At 32.8% G+C, this 18,559-nt stretch overlaps 2 protein-coding genes across 2 annotated transcripts in view; one reads left to right on the top strand and one right to left on the bottom strand.

Annotated features, from left to right (window-relative positions):
* Nucleotides 1–18,559, bottom strand: part of LOC140955413 (mediator of RNA polymerase II transcription subunit 15a-like) — a 94,035-nt gene that overhangs the window by 33,021 nt on the left and 42,455 nt on the right. The gene's annotated exons all lie outside the window — the stretch shown is intronic.
* Nucleotides 15,127–17,613, top strand: LOC118045305 (cuscuta receptor 1-like). Its single transcript, XM_035053904.2, has 5 exons — nucleotides 15,127–15,267; nucleotides 15,482–15,628; nucleotides 16,368–16,526; nucleotides 16,733–16,882; nucleotides 16,991–17,613. Exons 1-5 carry the CDS (start codon nucleotides 15,132–15,134, stop codon nucleotides 17,611–17,613), a joined length of 1,215 nt encoding a protein of 404 aa, XP_034909795.1. The 5' UTR covers nucleotides 15,127–15,131.

Genomic DNA, 18,559 nt, shown 5'->3' with positions numbered 1-18,559 from the left:
CATTATAAAAAAATACCTCATTGTTTCTTCCTTGTTTCAATTTCAAGATATTCAGAATAAAACCCAATCGTATAGCTGGTTGGGTTGAGAAGAAAGGTTTGCTTTTGTATTACAAATTATTTATATTAGTTTTTTTACAATAAATCAAATTAGTATCATTTAGTAATAAGGTGTTGTTTAATCCTTACATTATTAATATAATCATACACCACAACATATATTATTACTTTACCAATATTGTTATAATCATGGCATCATCACTGTAACAATAAGTTCTCTTACTTATATTTTCACCGCCCAACCTCTTTACACAGCGTCACCGTGGCAATTATATATCTCTTGATCAATCATAATGAAATTACTGCAATAATATATTTTTTTTATTCTATTACATGAAGTCTTAATTAATTTATTTATTTTTATATAGGCAGTTATGAATTATTGAACAATTTAGAGATCTTTGATTTAGAATCTAATCGTTTTGAATGACAGTATTCTATTATTGAGGGATTTTTATATCTTAAATTATTATATTTAGATTAAAAAATAAAAAACTAATTATAAGTCAATTAAATTAAAAAAATTCTCAAAAGATAAAAGAAGAAAAGCATAAAAAGTACACTACCCAGCCAATAATCGACCAGAATCACGTGTTTTTTCACTGCCAGAACTTATTAGCAATTTGCTTACAACAGCAAATTGATCAATAAAAGAGACTTAAATTCCAAATTTAAAAACCAACTGAATTGAGATCCTTATTATTCATTCAATTTGTTGCTTCTCGCTAACTCTTTTATTTCCTTTATAATTTTAATTCATTTTAATATAATTTCTTGATTGTAGCAAGCTTCCTTCATCTCAAGAACTTGGAATACTTGGATTTCCCAAGAAAGAATTAGCTAAAGACTTTAGTTAATGCTGATGAACACGAGTAAATGATTTGCTAAAGAGAAAACCATGTATTTAAGAACCATTACTAAGCTACAAGTTCAGGAGCCACAAACCACTCACATTTAGTAGGGTTGATCCCAAATTCAGACAAATCTACTTGTCAAGTTCGGAGAACCTTCAAACAAAAAGAAGAATTAAACCTTGTAAAATTAGCTATCATCAAAAGGACAAGAAACAGAACAAGAAGGATCAGCCTCGCATTTCTTACATAAGTAAAAGAATCCACTTGCTGATGGAAACGAGGACTCTGCAACAAGTCTAAAATATCCTCTGGAGTTCAGTGACCCTACAACCTCATATTTACCTCAGAACACACCCACGTAAAGCACACAGGAAATCCCAACACATAAGACAACAAAAGAAACATATAATTAGCAGAAAAAAAAAAGGTTGTACAATTCTTTGATAGCTTACAATACGTATAAAATAAGCATTATCAAATCAGGCTAATATACCTCAGGTAAGTGAGATGTTAATCCTGCTTCAAGCGGCAATGTCTCAATTAATGGCATTATCAAATCAGGCTTCAGTATATCCCCTAATCACAAGCCTAGGACAACAAAAGAAAACATCATGAAAAAAAAAATGATTTTATAGTAATGCACCCCGTGCCAGGGCATATAATTAGCAGAAAAAAGGTTGTACAATTCTTTCACAGCTTACAGAACGTATAGAATAGGCATTAATAATTGCCTTCTTCTGCAACATCTATCATCACATCACGCGGGCCATCCTAAGTACAGCAAACAAGGATATGGTCACTCGCACTATCTGAGCAGAACACACCTCCAGCACCAATATTACTCCGTATTCTTTGCAAGTCTTCCAATTTCACATCATTCATTACTTCTGCACCAAGGTCTGGGACAACTAAGTTTCCAGTCCTGAGAACGAGAGCAAAAATCTCATCAGAATAAAAGAAAATGGCTATGTAATATATACTGGACCATTTTTTCTCCGTAATAAAAGTGCTCCTTAACCTTGTTGAAGTTATTTTACAATGAATTACAAGCATTAAACATGTATATACATGGACAAACACCAAGTTATGATTCTAAATTTCCATATAAAAGATGCCCCAAGTTTTAGAATTTACCCCGAGGGCAAGTCTGTGCAAGGGGATAAGGGGAGAAATGATTTGACATATATTTTTTTAAAAAAAATATTGAGATAATAACATATTGGATCGATTTTGGTCAATATAGGTTAACCTTTAAAATTCATGACTCGGGTCATGCGACTATAATAACCTCAAATAAAATAAATCAAAACAAATGATGAATCTTAGTTTTCAATAAACCTATTGTTGAATTATGAAATTGAAAAAAAAAATGATCTAAAAAAAACATAAAAAATGACTTTTCAAAACAAAATTATGAATTTTAATAAAATTATAAAAATATCATCGACAATCTTGCAAAGTCTTTCTAAAGTTTGATTGCCTTAAATATATGTTAGGAGATTTCTTGTAAAATTTCAATCTAATTTAACAATCAGATTAAAAAAAATGATTGATACAGTAAAATTAGACTATTTTTTTTTATAAAAATAAAATAAAATATTATTGAACTATAACACAATGCTGGAATAGACCGAAACATTCCAGCCAGAATTTATATAAAATTCATGTAACTATATAAGTTTCTAATCGAGATGAAATATCTTCAAATTTATTCCATTTTTTAAATTGAAATAAAATATACCTGTCATTCTAGATGTCGCACGTATACGGCGTCGCGGCGAAAAGACTAAGTTTTTCCATTTTTAAATCGACGAAGTAATATATATATATGGAGATACGAAAAATATTATTTTTCATTGGTAAAAATGGAGTGGGAGTCGCCACCTAGTATTTTGGTCACTAGGAACCCTAACTGGCTTAAATAAACCCCAGTTTCAGAAGGGAACAACACTAGCCCAAAAATGGCGAAGGCCACCAACCTATATCGCTCGTCTCCCAACTTGCCTTCTTCGGCATTTTTCTTCATTCGGGCTTCAATGACCTTCCATTTAAAACCCCCTTCAGCGACTCTACACTGGCTGATCTTTCCTAAACTTAATAAGCTGACTACTTCCGAAGCTGTGTCTTCAAATCTGCGTCGGTGGTAGATTCTGTGGCTATCATTTGGAAAGTCCAGAATTCTCTCATATTCTTCCAAGGTGGGTGTCATATCGATGTTTCCAAAGGTAAAACACCGATAACTCGGATCCTAAAAATGCAGAAGGGCTTTGATCGCCGCTGCTTGTACAGGTAACCTCATTATCTGTGTTATTCTCCCATATCGCCTTTCAAACAAAGTCTCATCGACATATTCCATGATAGGCAGCAACTTTCCTAAGTCGTTTACCATGTGATTTACCTTGGTAATGCATGGTAAACCACTAGTATCGATTCTTGGGCATTTTCCTTCGGCAATCTGAGCCAACTCAGACTCTTGTCCCTATTCTTGGAAAGAGAGGTACTTAGTCATGATTTCAGCTCAAAAACCTGGGTAGATGAATTCAACAGTATTAATCATGATGCAAAATGAAAGTAAGATTCACAACCTAAGGACAAGCTCTAATTATCAAGTGAGAGTAGGTAGTTTTTCTATCTGGTCTTGAAGGGTCTCATATCTGCCCAGTGACGTTCTTCGTAAAGAAGTATGGGGGCGTTGCAAGGAACAGTTAAGACACGTATGCCCACCATTACCAAGCAGGCACTCAGATATGAGTTGGGTGTTTCACGCATTTAAACCCTGACCAATAGTCTTAGGGTAAATCGCTAATTCCCCACTTAACTTAAAGCTTGTGTGTGCTTTTTAAAATTAAAGCAAGTGATGCATGAGACAATTGTATAGAATGCATGAATAATATGAATAAAATAAAATAAAATACGCAAATAAAAGGATAGGCATATTAACAACAAACACCCAAAAAAAACACAAACAAATCAGACAAAAACAAAGCTTAGTCTACAAGGTCCCCAGTGGAGTCGCCATTCTGTCGCACGTATACGGCGTCGCGGCGAAAAGACTAAGTTTTTCCATTTTTAAATCGATGAAGTAATATATATATATATATGGAGATACGAAAAATATTATTTTTCATTGGTAAAAATGGAGTGGGAGTCGCCATCTAGTATTTTGGTCACTAGGAACCCTAACTGGTCTCAGAGATTGGGTACGAGGACTGGTTGCGTAAAGGGAAGGTATTAGCACCCCAAATACGCCTTACCTAAGGTAAGCTGCATTGTTTTATTATCTGATAAAAACTAAGGTGTTATTGTACATTCTAGTCGTTGGTTTGTCTATGGTTCAAGAAAAATCCTCCTCAGTAAGAAGGTCTTTTATCTTATCGGGTAAAATCTTAACCGTTCTAATGTCTATACCAAAATAATAATATTTAGGAATACGTTTTACGTATAAATTCGTAATGCCAAATACTAAAAAGAAAACAAAAAGATTTTTTTTTGAATTTTTGAAATATTGGCCTAGTTCTCATGGCTTAAATAAACTGGTTATTAAAGCCAAAATGCATGCTAATATATATATTGTTTTGAAAAAAACTTTTTGTTGTGTAAAAAAATATGATGTTATGATATTTATATCTATATATATTGGAGAGACTAAGCCGTATTTTAAAACAAAAACAATTTTTTGAAAATATTATTATTATTAATTTTTTTTTGCTTTTTGACGTGAATCGGGTATTTAAATACCGAGCTTGTATCCTTACGGTATAAAAATACAACCCAATATTATTCCACCTTAATAAAAAATATGCAGAAAAAATCAACAACATTTTTAGGTACTTTTAGAAATTTTTTTGAAAGCAAAAACATTTTTTTTCGGAAAATCTTTGATATTTTTAGGAAAAACCGGGTATTTTTTAACACTGGTTTTGTATCTTTACAGTATAAAAATACCAACCAACATTAACCCATTTTTGACAAAAAATATCCAGGGAAATCAACAATATTTTTCAAGATTTTTTCGAAATATTTTTTTTTATAAAAATATATATACACAATATACACACACATATATTACCCAATACTATAATTCTTAACATATATATAATAAAATTCGGGTTGGGCCGGCCCAAATGAATGGGCCGAACCCAACCCCGCTGGAATCGGGCCGATCTCGGCCCGCAAGGAGGATGGGCCGATCTCGGCCCAACAAATGCTGGGCCGATCTCGGCCCGCAATGAGGTTGGGCCGATCTCGGCCCGCAAGGAGGTCGGGCCGATCTCGGCCCAACACAAAAACTCTTTAGACTGGGCCAGACTCGGTCTGGCCCAAAATAAATAATAACAAAACTGGGCCGGAAACCCGGCCCAGTGTAAAAAAAAAACTCACGGGGAAGGGAAAATAATTCCCTTCCCCTACCTCCTGCATGCAGAACGATTCTGCATGCAGGAGGATAACAAATATAAACAAAAAAATGAAAACGCAGGGGGGAAAGAAGAATACCTGGCACGGCGGAGGTGATGTTGTTGGTCGAACGTCCGGGTTGACGGTGCTGGAGCGGAGGTCGGCGGCTCACAAAGACGGTTCCCAACAGTCCGGTGCCTCTCGGGTCGTGCTTGTTTTTTTTCATTCCACTAAGCTTTCCCAACGGCTTCAATCTTCTTCCCCCTTCCCCCAGCTTCGTTTCCTTGAATTTTATGTGTTTATTACTTTAGTGCAATGTTTCTCTCTCCTTCAGTCTCTCTCTCTCTTCGTCTCGGTTATTTTCCTCCTCTTTCTCCCCCGTGCTTACAATCTCCACCTTTCTTTTATAGGCGAGCAGGGGCTGCATGGGCAACGTGGGGAGCAGAATGACGTGGGTTGAGCTGGGCAACGTGGGGAGCAGCACAGCGTCGGTCGGCTGGTCGGTGAGCGTGGTCGATCACGGCGTGGCCCTCCTGGCTTCGCGTCGTCCGAGGTGCATGGGCCTGGTCTGTTAGTGCACGCGAGGAGAGAGGGGCACCGGTTGATTAAACAACGTTTTTCATCCATGCTGCTGCACGTTAGGAGAGGAAGAAGAAAGGGGAACAGTGCCGTTCAAAACGGCACCGTTCGGTCCTCTTTTTTTTTTTTTTTAATATATGAAACGGCGTCATTTTGGGGAAAACGCGCCGTTTCATTTAAAAAAAGGAGCCAGAATACGCAAAAGTTCAACTCAGCCCTCAATTATCTTTTGATTCTTTCAATTACGTCCCTGCTAATTTCGGTCTTCGCCCCCATAGTTGGCCGCGTTTTTCATCTTGGTCCTTGGCCTCTGATTTATGCAATTAAGCCCTCAATTGATCAATAAACTTCCAATTTCTTCAATTACACCCTTGGATCAAATCAAGACAGCCCCCTCTATTTACCCGCGTGTTCCAAATTGGTCCCTGGTTTCGGATTTTCACAATTAAGCCCCTAATTGGCCATTAAACTTCAATATTTATGCAATTAAGCCCCTGATTTGGCCTAATAAATTCCAAAAAAATATATTTTGGCCCCAGAACTTAAATTTCTCCCAATTAAAACCCAAATTGACCTAAAAATAAAATTTTCTTGCACTCCAATCCTCTATAAATTCAAATAAAATCCAATTAAGTCCATAAACATCCAAATTTGGGCGTTTCCCCTCAAAAATTCAAATTTTCCTTCTCAACAGGGCTCTCATCCTTCAAGAAAATACTGCCAAAAATCCAATCTCTGTATTTTTTAACCTCCTTGACAAATCTTTCGACCATTTTCTGAGCGCTTATGCCTCTTGTTATTTTTCTAACCTTCTTCGGCTATTTATTTATTATCATTTTTATTTTTTTGTGGGGACCCAAAAATGGGTTACAACACTAGACGTGACATAATGAAATTGAAAACCATAGCTTTTAGAGCCCCAAGCGTGCGGCTCCATCTCGTGGAAAAAATTCCATGATGACAATGGTATCACTAACCCATCTCATGGTGGATAATTTGTTGCAATGTCCTGATTTCCATCAAAATCCTTTTTGTTTTGAAAAGGATTATATATACACACACATACACTCAATGATCACTTAATATCTTTATATTAGTTTTCAAGTTTTGAGATATAAGTTCATAGCTCTTAAAGGCAAGAAATATACCACAACATTTAAAACTAATTTATATTTCATTAAAATAAATAAATAAATTACTTATATGGTTACGATATTTTTTTCTTAAGAAAATAAATTGATTTCTTGTGTTAATAACATTTAAGGATTTCTTACAATCAAATAATCAAATTTATTTTAATTAAAAATTTTCCAATCAATAACAACATTCCCTATTAAACCGAAGTATTTTCATGAACCCATCTCGTGGAAAAAATACATGATGACAACAGTCTCAGGGACCAATGTGCAGATGGAAATGGTCTCACGAACTCATAAATGCATTTATAGTGATAGAAGGATTGCCGCCATTTATAGTGATATTTTCACTGTTAGAGACATACAGTAGTCTAGGGAGTTTTGTTAAGGAATGAAGATATTTTCGAAGAATAACATTTATAGTGATACTTTTATGCAATTCATTTTTTTCTCTTTTTTACTCTATGATCCTGAATAAACATGACTTTCTTAAGTTAATTGTAGCACATAGATGTTTTTTAATAAAAAAATTAGAAATATAATTTGCATCCAAGTAAATACCTTCACAAATTAATATAATAGGTTTTAATATTTACTTTTAATATATTTAAAATGAAAGATATTAAGAGTTGATTAATATTGTTAAGCCATATATGTTTTATAAAAGTCATTTCTTTCAAACCACATGATATGGTTACATATTTGCAATATGCACATATTTTGAATTTAATATTAGTAATTATAAAATTTATATAGTTAATAAAAAACTGCTCCACTTTTGTTCTCTTCTCCTTCTTTCACTGTTGCTCTTTGTTTTACTTCTTTTGAACTGTCTTGTCTCTCTTTCTTTTTTGGTTTTCCATCTTTCAATTCTTCGAGATTCAAAATACGTAGCAATTTATGTTAGGAATATTGATGAAAAATTAAATACAAAAAAAGAAATAAAAAAAATAAATGATATTCTAGTAAAGCATTCACATTTCCATTGAAAGATTCATCATATATTAATTAATTTAAGGTCCATTGTCCACTAATTAATCGGTGGTTGTAATATTCTAACACTTGAGATTTAATTTGTATGTTTAAGCCTTTAATTTATTATTTTTTAAAAAACTAAATTGAAATTAAAGTATATTATCCATTTACTCACAATTATATTAAGGTAATATTTTTTTTTTGCGTATTTTTCTCATCAGTAAATCTATCGATAATAATATTTTTTATTATTAATAAACAAAAAATTATCGATAAAAAATTCATGAATAAAATATTTTTATTTGTGATTTCATCGATAATTAATTTACCCAAAAATTAAATAACAAATCAAGAGGGTGAGCCTTTCCTTGACGAATATCCTCAATGGCCTCTGGGATCGAAGCAAATCCTGTGGCCACAATTTATTGTTAACACGTGTTTGCAATTTGCAACATATATTTTGAGTAATGCGCTGATTTTGTTTTTAGCTTTAGGTGATTGCACCAAACATAGACTGAACAAAAGGGACATACAGTGGTGTAGAAATGCATGATGGCAACGGTCTCAGGGACTAATGTGCAGATGGAAATGGTCTCACAAACTCATAAATACATGATGGAAAGCAGATGGAAATGGTCTCACAAACTCATAAATGCATGATGGAAATGGTCTTGAGGAAAAGCAACGCTATAGGGGACCAAAGTGCAGATGACAATGGTTTCATGGACTCATAAATGCATGATGGTGATTGTCTATCGAACCCATCTTGAGGAAAAAAATGCATGACGGCAATATTCCACAAGATTTAAAACTATTTTATATTTCATTAAAATGAATAAATAAATTACTTATATGGTTACAATATTTTTTTCTTAAGAAAATAAATGGATTTCATGTGTTAATAACATTTAAGGATTTTTTACAATCAAATTTATTTTAATTAAAAAGTTTGCAATCAATAACATCATTCCCAATTAAACCAAAGTTTTTCCACGAATCCATCTCGTGGAAAAAATGCATGATGGTTGGAAGAGGACGTCTCACAACCTCTTGTCGAGGAAAACTGCATGATGGGGCGGATAGAAATGGTCTCACGAACTCATAAATGCATTTATAGTGATATTTTTACTGTTAGAAACATATAATAGTTTAGGGAATTTTGTTGAATTTTATCAAAGAACGAAGATATTTTCGGAGAATAACATTTATAATGATACTTTTATGCAATTCAATTTTTTCTTCTTTTTAGTATGCTGATGAACATGACTTTCTTAAGCTAGTTGTAGTATATATAGAACTTTTTTTAATAAAAAAATAGAAATATATTTCGCATATGAATAAATACCTTCACAAATTAATATAATAAGTTTTAATATTCACTTTTAATATTTATAAAATGAAAGATATTAAGAGTTGATTAATTTGTATAGCTCCATTTGTATAGCATTCTATTTTTTTTTTTTTTTGCAAAGAAAAACCTCGTTTTACGTAACTGTTCCTATGTCTTTTTATTATTGATGTATGTTTGACATTTTTAATATCTTAGAAGAGCACACAGAAAGGTTTACGAGGATTCCATGGGAGGCTACTGATTTTTGCTCTCCATGAGAAGAGCATCATGGAACTTCTAACTGAGCATTGAATGTCATAATGAGAAAGATTGGCAGTTGCACACCCAAGAGAATGCTTTTTTTTATCATTCTTTTTTTTTTTTTTTATCACAAGATAAGGTAATTGGTTGTTGTGTGTTTTGAATTTTAGCATTCTTTTTATTATTATTATTAATGTGAGTGTCCGGGCCAGCTTGTACGCAACTCGACTAATCCTACGGGCTCTAAAGTTAATGACCATGTAAGCTTTTAGTAGCCCTAAAGTTTATGAGACTTAAACTGGTAACTTCTAGGATACAAACCTAGAACTTGACTAATTGAGCTACACCCCTTAAAATTACTTTTAACATTCTTTTAGATTGTCTTGTGGTGGTCCTCCAAGATTCTAGAGGACCACCAGAATGCATAAGGAAATCACTGCATGGTTGTGTTTAAAAATCAAAATGGCACACATCAAGTCAAGCATCAATTACTTAAGATTTGTGGAAGATATGATACAAGAGATAAGAAAATGATTGCTATTATCCACAATTTCTCTGCGGAGTTTCCATTAGATAATCAATAATGTATACATTCTTTTAAGAGAAGTAACTCATTTTCACACCCCTAGTTGCCACCCTGCTTTTTTGAGAAGTAACTCATTAGATAATCAATTAAGTTTTTTTTTTGTTCATTTACCACTAATTTACACTTCAATCAAAAACTAAATTTACTTTTACTACTATTTTAATTTTTAAAAATTATTTTTGTATTGTTTAATGCATTAATTTCAAGAAATAAATTCCTTTTATTTTCTCTTTCTTTCACTATTATTCTTTTTTCTTCTTCTTTTGAACTGCCTTGTCTCTTTTTTTTTTTTTTTTTTTTTTTTTTCTGTTTTCCATCTTTCCATCTTTCAATCCTTCAAGATTTAAATTATGTAGCAATTTACATTAGGAATATTGATGACAAATTAAATATAACCAGAAAACAAATGCAAAAAAAATAAAATGATATTCTAGTAAAGCATTTACATTTCCATTGAAAGATGCGTCATATATTAATTAATGGTCCGGTGTCCATTAATTAATTGGTGGTTGCAATACTCTAACACTTGAGATTTATTTTTTATGTTTAAGCATTTTATTTATTTATTTATTGTAAACTAAATTGAAATTAAAGCATATTATTCATTCCCAACCTTACAGGGTAATGGTCTCAAGGACCCATCTCGTAGAAAAAACGCTTGATAGCAATGGTCTTATGGAATATATGGTGGAAAAAATGAGATGGCAATAGTCTCATGGCCTCTCCTCGAGGAAAAATGCATTATGGCAACGGTTTCAGGGACCAATGTGTAGATGGAAATGGTCTCACGAACTCATAAATGCATGATGGAAATGGTCTCAGGGAAAAGCAACGCTATAGAGGACCAAAGTGCAAATGACAACAGTCTTATGGACTCATAAATGCATGATGATGATTGTCTGTCCAACCCTGAGAAAAAAAAAATGCATGACAGCAATATACCACAAGATTTAAACAAATAACTCGACAATTTCTCTAATGTGCAAAGGAGTGTTTGACGTGCTAAGGATATAGAGCCTTCCTTCTCTCCTTCTGGTCAATCGTCTTGGAGGGCCTATGTTCTTGCCTTGATCAAGACTCCCATCTTATCTTAGTTATTCAACAAATATGAAGAAATTTTCCAAAATCATTTATTGACATAACATCTCACCCACCCCTCAGCCCTTTGTCAAGTCCTCCGTCCCCTTATGCCCTTGCACAGACTTGCCCGCGGGGCATCTTTTATATGGAATATACAGTTTCAAAACGTCTGAAGAATCGAACAAAGAGGGCAAGATAAATAAATAAAGTCCAAGGACCACTAAATAAATAAATAAATTACCTATACGGTTACAATATTTTTTCTTAAGAAAATAAATTGATTTCATGTATTAATAACATTTAAGGATTTTTTCCAATCAAATAATCAAATTTATTTTAATTAAAAAGATTCCAATCAATAACAGTATTCCCAATTAAACCAAAGTTTTTCCACGAACCTATCTCATGGAAAAATGCATGATGGCAACAGTCTCAAGGATCAATGTACAGATATAAATGGTTTCCCGGACTCATAAATGCATGATGGCAATGGTCCCAGGACCAATGGGCAAATAGAAATGGTCTCGCGAACTCATAAATGCACTAAAAGGCGAGTGATCCAGCTCTCTCTTAGAGGTGCAAGGGATTTCCGCTTGGGCGATTGGATTCTGTTTGTGATCCCGTCGTAATTAATTTACCTAGAAAATTAAATAATAAATCAAGAGGGTGAGCCTTTCCTTGACGAATATCCTCAATGGCCTCTGGGGTCGAAGCAAATCCTGTGGCCACAATTTATTGTTCGCACGTGTTTGCAATTTGCAACATATATTTTGAGTAATGCGCTGTTTGTGTTTCTAGCTTTAGGTGATGGCACCAAACATAGACTGAACAAAAGGGACTAGTTTTGAGTAATGCGCTGTAGGTGTTTCTAGCTTTAGGAGAAATTGGATCCAGTTCTTTTTTGATACATGTAACTAGTTTTGTATTCTTGCTCACTTTTCAATTTGGTTTCCGTATCGTGTTTTGTAATTATTACTTACTGCTGCTGTTTTGAATTTTACTGCAACAATTTTTTTTATGTTATTTTATTTATATAAATTGGATAATTAGTAACCAAAATATAATTAAATGCAAATATACTAAGTGCTAAACAATAAAATAAAATAATATTCAAAAAAAAATAAAATAATATTTAAATCTCAAAAACATGAAACCCTAAATTATTACTAGAGAAGTATAATTATAAAAGTCATGAAAAAAATCATAACGAATGTCTACAATATTTTTATTTATTTATTTATTTTATAAATTGGATAATTAGCAACCAAAATATAATTAAATACAAATAGACTAAAGGCCTAACTGAACAATAAAATAAAGGCCAGTTTATTGATATAAAGAAATTTCCCAAAATCATTTTTTGACATAACATCTTAGTTATTCAACCAGTTTAGAGGGTTAAATCCGGTTGAATTGGATTCATTTTTTAATTGATATTTTTTTTATTATCATTCAACATTAAATTGATTAAGAATTAGAATTTGTAATTTTTTTATTTATTTTCTATCAAGTTATCTCAATCTCATTATCCAGATCACATGTTTTTATGGGTTAACTTGAGTTATCTTGGGTCGTTTTATTGTGTTTTTTTTATAGATTGAATTTTTTTCAACTTTATTTTTCAAGAATCAGTTGATTGGGATTTATACTTTAAAATTTGTTGCTATTTGCTTTATATAACATTATTCTAATTTTATAACATGAGTTGCGGGTTTGGTAGGGTAAACTAGCCAATTCAATTAAAAACTAGTTTTACTTTTTTTTAACTACGTGATTTTGATTTTTTCTTAAAAAAATCTTAAAATGATTCAATTTCTGATTAACACTAGTCAAATAAACTGTTTTGAATTTACTACAACAATTTTTTTATTTTATTTTTATTTATATAAATTGGATAATTAATAACCAAAATATAATTTAATGTACATAGACTAAGTTCTAAACAATAAATTAAAATAATATTCAAATCCTAAAATATTCCAAAAAAAAAAAATTCAAATCTCAAAACATCAAACCCTAAATTATTACTAGAGAAGTATAATTATAAAGTCATATAAACAATCTTACGAAAGTCTACAATATTTTTATTTATTTATTAATTTATTTTATAAATTGAATAATTAGTAACCAAAATATAATTAAATACAAATAGATTAAAGACGGAACTGAACAATAAAATAAAGGCCGAACTGCACAAGATAATATTCAACTCTATATTATCGACAAACACACCATAAAGGCCGAAGTGTCAGACTTTGGCACCTCTAGGTTAATTCCGTTGGATCATGTTGAATTGTCAACAATGGTGCGAGGTACTCTAGGATACTTAAACCTGAGTACTTGCACACAAGCCAATTGACGGACAAAAGTGATGTTTACAGTTTGGGAGTGGTTCTTGTGGAACTACAAACTGTGTGAAGGCAATTTCCTTCGATAAGCCTGAGGGCCTTTAAGTGCTAAATAATAAAATAAAATAATATTCAAATCCAAGAATATTCCAAAAAAAAAAAATCAAATCCAAGAATATTCCAAAAAAATAATAATATTCAAATCTCCAAACATGAACCTGCACACAAGATAAGCAGATAAAGTCAAGGAAATTAAATGGCCAAAGTGTAGTATAAATAGGACCTCTATGGTTGCCCAAAGGCACATAACAAACAACAATATTCTACGTAGTAGTTCATAGAATTTTCTAAGATGATGATGAAAAGAATGGGGGCTTTGATGTTGCTAGCATTATTGACTCTGGTTGGCGAATGGTATGGTCGTTGTTATGGGTGTTTGGAGGAAGAGAGGATTGGTCTCTTGGAGATCCAATCTTTGATAGACCCAGATGGCGTTTCCTTGACAGATTGGGTGGACAGTAGTAATTGCTGTGAGTGGCCTAGGATCGAGTGTGATAACACTACAAGGCGAGTGATCCAACTCTTTCTTAGTTACGCAAGGGATTTCCGCTTGGGCGATTGGGTTCTCAACGCATCTTTGTTTCAGCCTTTCAAAGAATTGCAAAGTCTTGATTTGGGATATAATGGATTGGTTGGTTGCATGGAGAATGAAGGTTGGTTCAATGTTTCTGCACTTAATTATAATCATAAAATAAATGAAGGTTGGTTGGTGTTTAATGTCAATTATCTTGCTTTGATGATTCTCTTTCCAGGCTTCGAAGTCCTATCATCAAAACTGAGGGAACTTTACCTAAGTTTTAACCGATTTAATAATGATAAAAGCATTTTGTCATGTTTCAATGGTAACCTTTCCACTCTCAGGTCTTTGGATCTTTCACGCAGTGGGTTGACAGGATCAGGTAGCTTCTATTGTAACCTTTTAATTATTTAGCTTCGAAACTTTTTCTTTTCTCCTCCTCATATCATTTTTTTCTATGCGTTTAATTATTTCCTTCCAATATGCTCTTGAGGAACATCATGTGCAGGTCTCAAAGTCTTGTCATCAAGGTTGAAAAAGCTGGAGAACCTTCATCTAAGCGGGAATCAATACAACGATAGCATTTTTCCATCTCTAACTGGATTTTCATCCCTCAAGTCTTTGGATCTATCGGCTAATGATGAGTTGACAGGATCAGGTATAATACACAGTTTCTACCTAAATGCTTCACATGACATTCTCTTAATTATATTGTTTCTTTATCAACAAAAATGAGGACTTTATATCTATTTAATAAAAACTATCAAAAAAACTCTCTAATACAAATCTCTAGACAGCCAATGAGAGACCGCCGATTTCTTTATTAGAAAAACTCTCGACTGTTTTATCAATAAAGAGAACAACATAAAACCCACATATTTAATTCTACAACTAAATATTTATGTATAATTTTGAGAATTATATATCTTGTAGGTTTTCAAACTCCAACCGATGAGGCTGGGAAAGTTAGAGAACCTTGACCTGAGTGGCAATCAATTGAACAGCAGCATCTTATCAATTCTGAGTGGGCTTTCATCCCTCAAGTCTTTGGATCTATCACGTAATAAGTTGATAGGATCTATCAATAGTAAGTTACATTCTCTTTATCAAGAAAACATTCAATTGAACAACAACATCTCATCAATTCTAATTATATTTAGTTTCTATATATTATGCATATCGTTCTATATTATGCATAATTATGACTTACTCTTAGAAACAACTCCTTGCACTATCTTCTTCCTTAATTTATGCACTGTATATTTTTTTTATGTATAATTTGAGAATTATATATCTTGTAGGTTTACAACTCCAACCAATGAGGCTGGGAAAGTTAGAGAACCTTGACCTGAGTTTCAATCAATTGAACAGCAGCATCTTATCAATTCTGAGTGGGCTTTCATCCCTCAAGTCTTTGGATCTATCGTACAATAAGTTGACAGGATCAGGTATAATACACAGTTCTCTACCTAAATGCTTCACATGACATTCTCTTAATTATATTGTTTCTTTATCAACAAAAATGAGGACGACTTTATATCAAGAAAAGAGGCACTTGGAATGAGGTCCAAGAGGCATATATTTTATTCTCTATAAATATATATTTTATATTTATCTTTTAAATAAAATATATTTTTATATAGTTTTTTCTGTCTTGAGATACCTAGTCAAGCACAACTCTAAGTTTTTTTTTTAATGCATTTGAGTTTGAACGGTTTTTGAATAACATAATAAGAAGCTCTCTCCTAAAATATTATAATTAAGAAAATTGTAATTATTAAAACTTGGATCTTAACATCAATTCAAAAAAAAACTATCCAATACAAATCACTAGACAGCCAACGAGAGACTACCAGTTTCTTTATTAGAAAAACTTAATTATTGCTAGGATTGTTATTCTTGTTTTAATTACCGATGAGATCTTAATTATAAGTTTCTTTATCTTGTTTTGTAAGTATATCATAACTTAGCTTCCATCTTTATCGACTTTATATCCATAAATTGTTTTTTTTTCTCCGATAAGATCAAAATTAGAACGATTAAAAATTGTTTCTTTTTATGTATAATTTGAGAATCATATATCAATTGAACAACAACATCTCATCAATTCTAATTATCTTTAGTTTCTATATATCATGCATATCATGAGCTCATTATGACTTACTCTTAGAAACAACTCTCTTGCAGGTTTTGAGATCATATCATCACATCTGGGGAAACTCAAGAACCTTGACCTGAGCTATAATACATTCAACAACAACATTTTCTCACATCTGCGTGGACTTTCTTCTCTCAAGTCTTTAAAGCTATCATATAATGAGTGGACAGGATCGATGACTGTCAATGGTAAAGTTCTGTTATTTACAATACCTTTTGAAATCTTTAGATTTTTCTGGCAATTTGTTGTTTCTATCCAAAAATCATCTCCCTATTCAATATCAGTTCTCTCAAGGATACTAATTTAAGTCTTAATTAATAATATTGAATGGAATGGTTATTCTGTACCACCACTATTTTCATCATATCTCTTCTTCTTTCTTTCTTTTTAACAGGGACTTTCTTCAATTCTAGCACCCTTGAAGAATTGCATCTAGATAATACTTCTCTCCCAATAAACTTTCTCCAGAACATTGGAGCATTGTCTGCTCTTAAAATTTTGTCTATTGCTGAATGTGACCTTCATGGCACCCTACCCGCTCAAGGTAAATTAACAACTCTCCATCCTAAGTGTTTTGGACTACTTGGAATTTTTTAGTTGAATAGAAGATTCTTTCAACACTATTTTGACTGTTTCGAGATAAATTGTACAGGTTGGTGTGAATTGAAGAATCTAAAGCAGTTAGATCTCGCTAGAAATAATTTAGGAGGTTCTCTCCCAGATTGTTTGGGTAACTTGTCATATCTACAACTATTAGATATTTCTGAAAACCATTTTATTGGAAATATTGCCTCCAGTCCTCTTACCAACATCCTATCCCTTGAATTCCTTTCACTATCAAATAACCTCTTTGAAGTTCCCATTTCAATGAAGCCTTTTATGAACCACTCAAGCCTCAAGTTCTTCTCCAATGAGAACAACAGACTAGTAACAGAACCTGCTGCCTTTGATCATTTGATTCCAAAGTTCCAACTAGTCTTTCTAAGCTTGTCAAAAACAACGGAAGCATTCCATGTAGAAATTCCCGACTTCCTCTATTACCAATACAGCTTAAGAGTCCTTGATCTCTCCCACAACATCACCGGAATGTTTCCATCATGGTTGCTTAAGAACAATACACGATTGGAGCAACTATATCTGAGTGACAACTCCTTTGTTGGTACTTTGCAGTTGCAAGATCACCCATATCCGAATATGGCCAATTTAGATATATCCAACAACAACTTTGAACGGTCAAATTCCAAAAGATATTTGTTTGATCTTTCCAAATCTTGAGGAATTTAAGGATGGCTAAGAATGGATTCACAGGTTGTATTCCTTCTTGTTTAGGAAAATATTAGCCTTTTTAAATTTAGATTTATCCAACAATCAATTGTCTACAATAAAAACTAGAACAACTAACAACAATATGGTATCTTAATCTAAGTGGGAACAACTTTTGGGGTCAGATATCAGATTTTCCATTACATGGGCGGAAAGAGTGTAGTGTATTGGATTTGAGTAATAATCAATTTTTCAGGCATGCTTCCAAGATGGTTCGGCAATTCTACAAGCCTCGAAATACTTGATTTGTCCAAAAACCATTTTAAGGGTCCGATCCCAGGAGACTTTTGCAAGCTTGACAAGCTTGAATATTTGGACCTTTCTAAGAACAACTTGTCTGGATATATACCATCTTGTTTCAGTCCATCGTCTCTAATCCATGTGCATCTATCCGAAAATAGATTGAACGGTCCATTAACATATGGATTTTATAACAGCTCTTTCCTGGTTACGATGGATCTTCGAGATAACAGCTTCACCGGCTCCATTCCAAATTGGATTGGCAATCGTTCATCATTGAGTTTTCTTCTTCTAAGGGCTAATCACTTTGATGGTGAGCTCCCTGTTGAGTTATGCTTGTTAGAAGAATTAAGCATTTTGGATGTTTCACAAAACCAGCTTTCAGGTCCACTACCCTCCTGTTTGGGCAATCTTACTTTCAAGGAAAGTTTCCAGAAAGCGTTCGTAGATCTCAGAAATTCTTTTGTATTAAGGTCCATAGCAGATGCATATTATGAAACAATGGGTCCACCACTAGTGGATAGTATTGATAGCTTGGAAAAGTTTTCTATGCCTGACTTTGAAGAAGTGATAGAATTTACAACTAAAAATATGTATTATGGTTACAAGGGGACAGTTCTTATCTATATGTATGGTATTGATCTCTCGAATAACAGCT

This window comes from Populus alba, chromosome 3 (assembly GCF_005239225.2).
Source record: "Populus alba chromosome 3, ASM523922v2, whole genome shotgun sequence".
NCBI classification, from domain to species: Eukaryota; Viridiplantae; Streptophyta; class Magnoliopsida; order Malpighiales; family Salicaceae; genus Populus; species Populus alba.
Note: the sequence above shows the minus strand (reverse complement) of the source record. Positions and strands in the feature narration are given on the sequence as shown.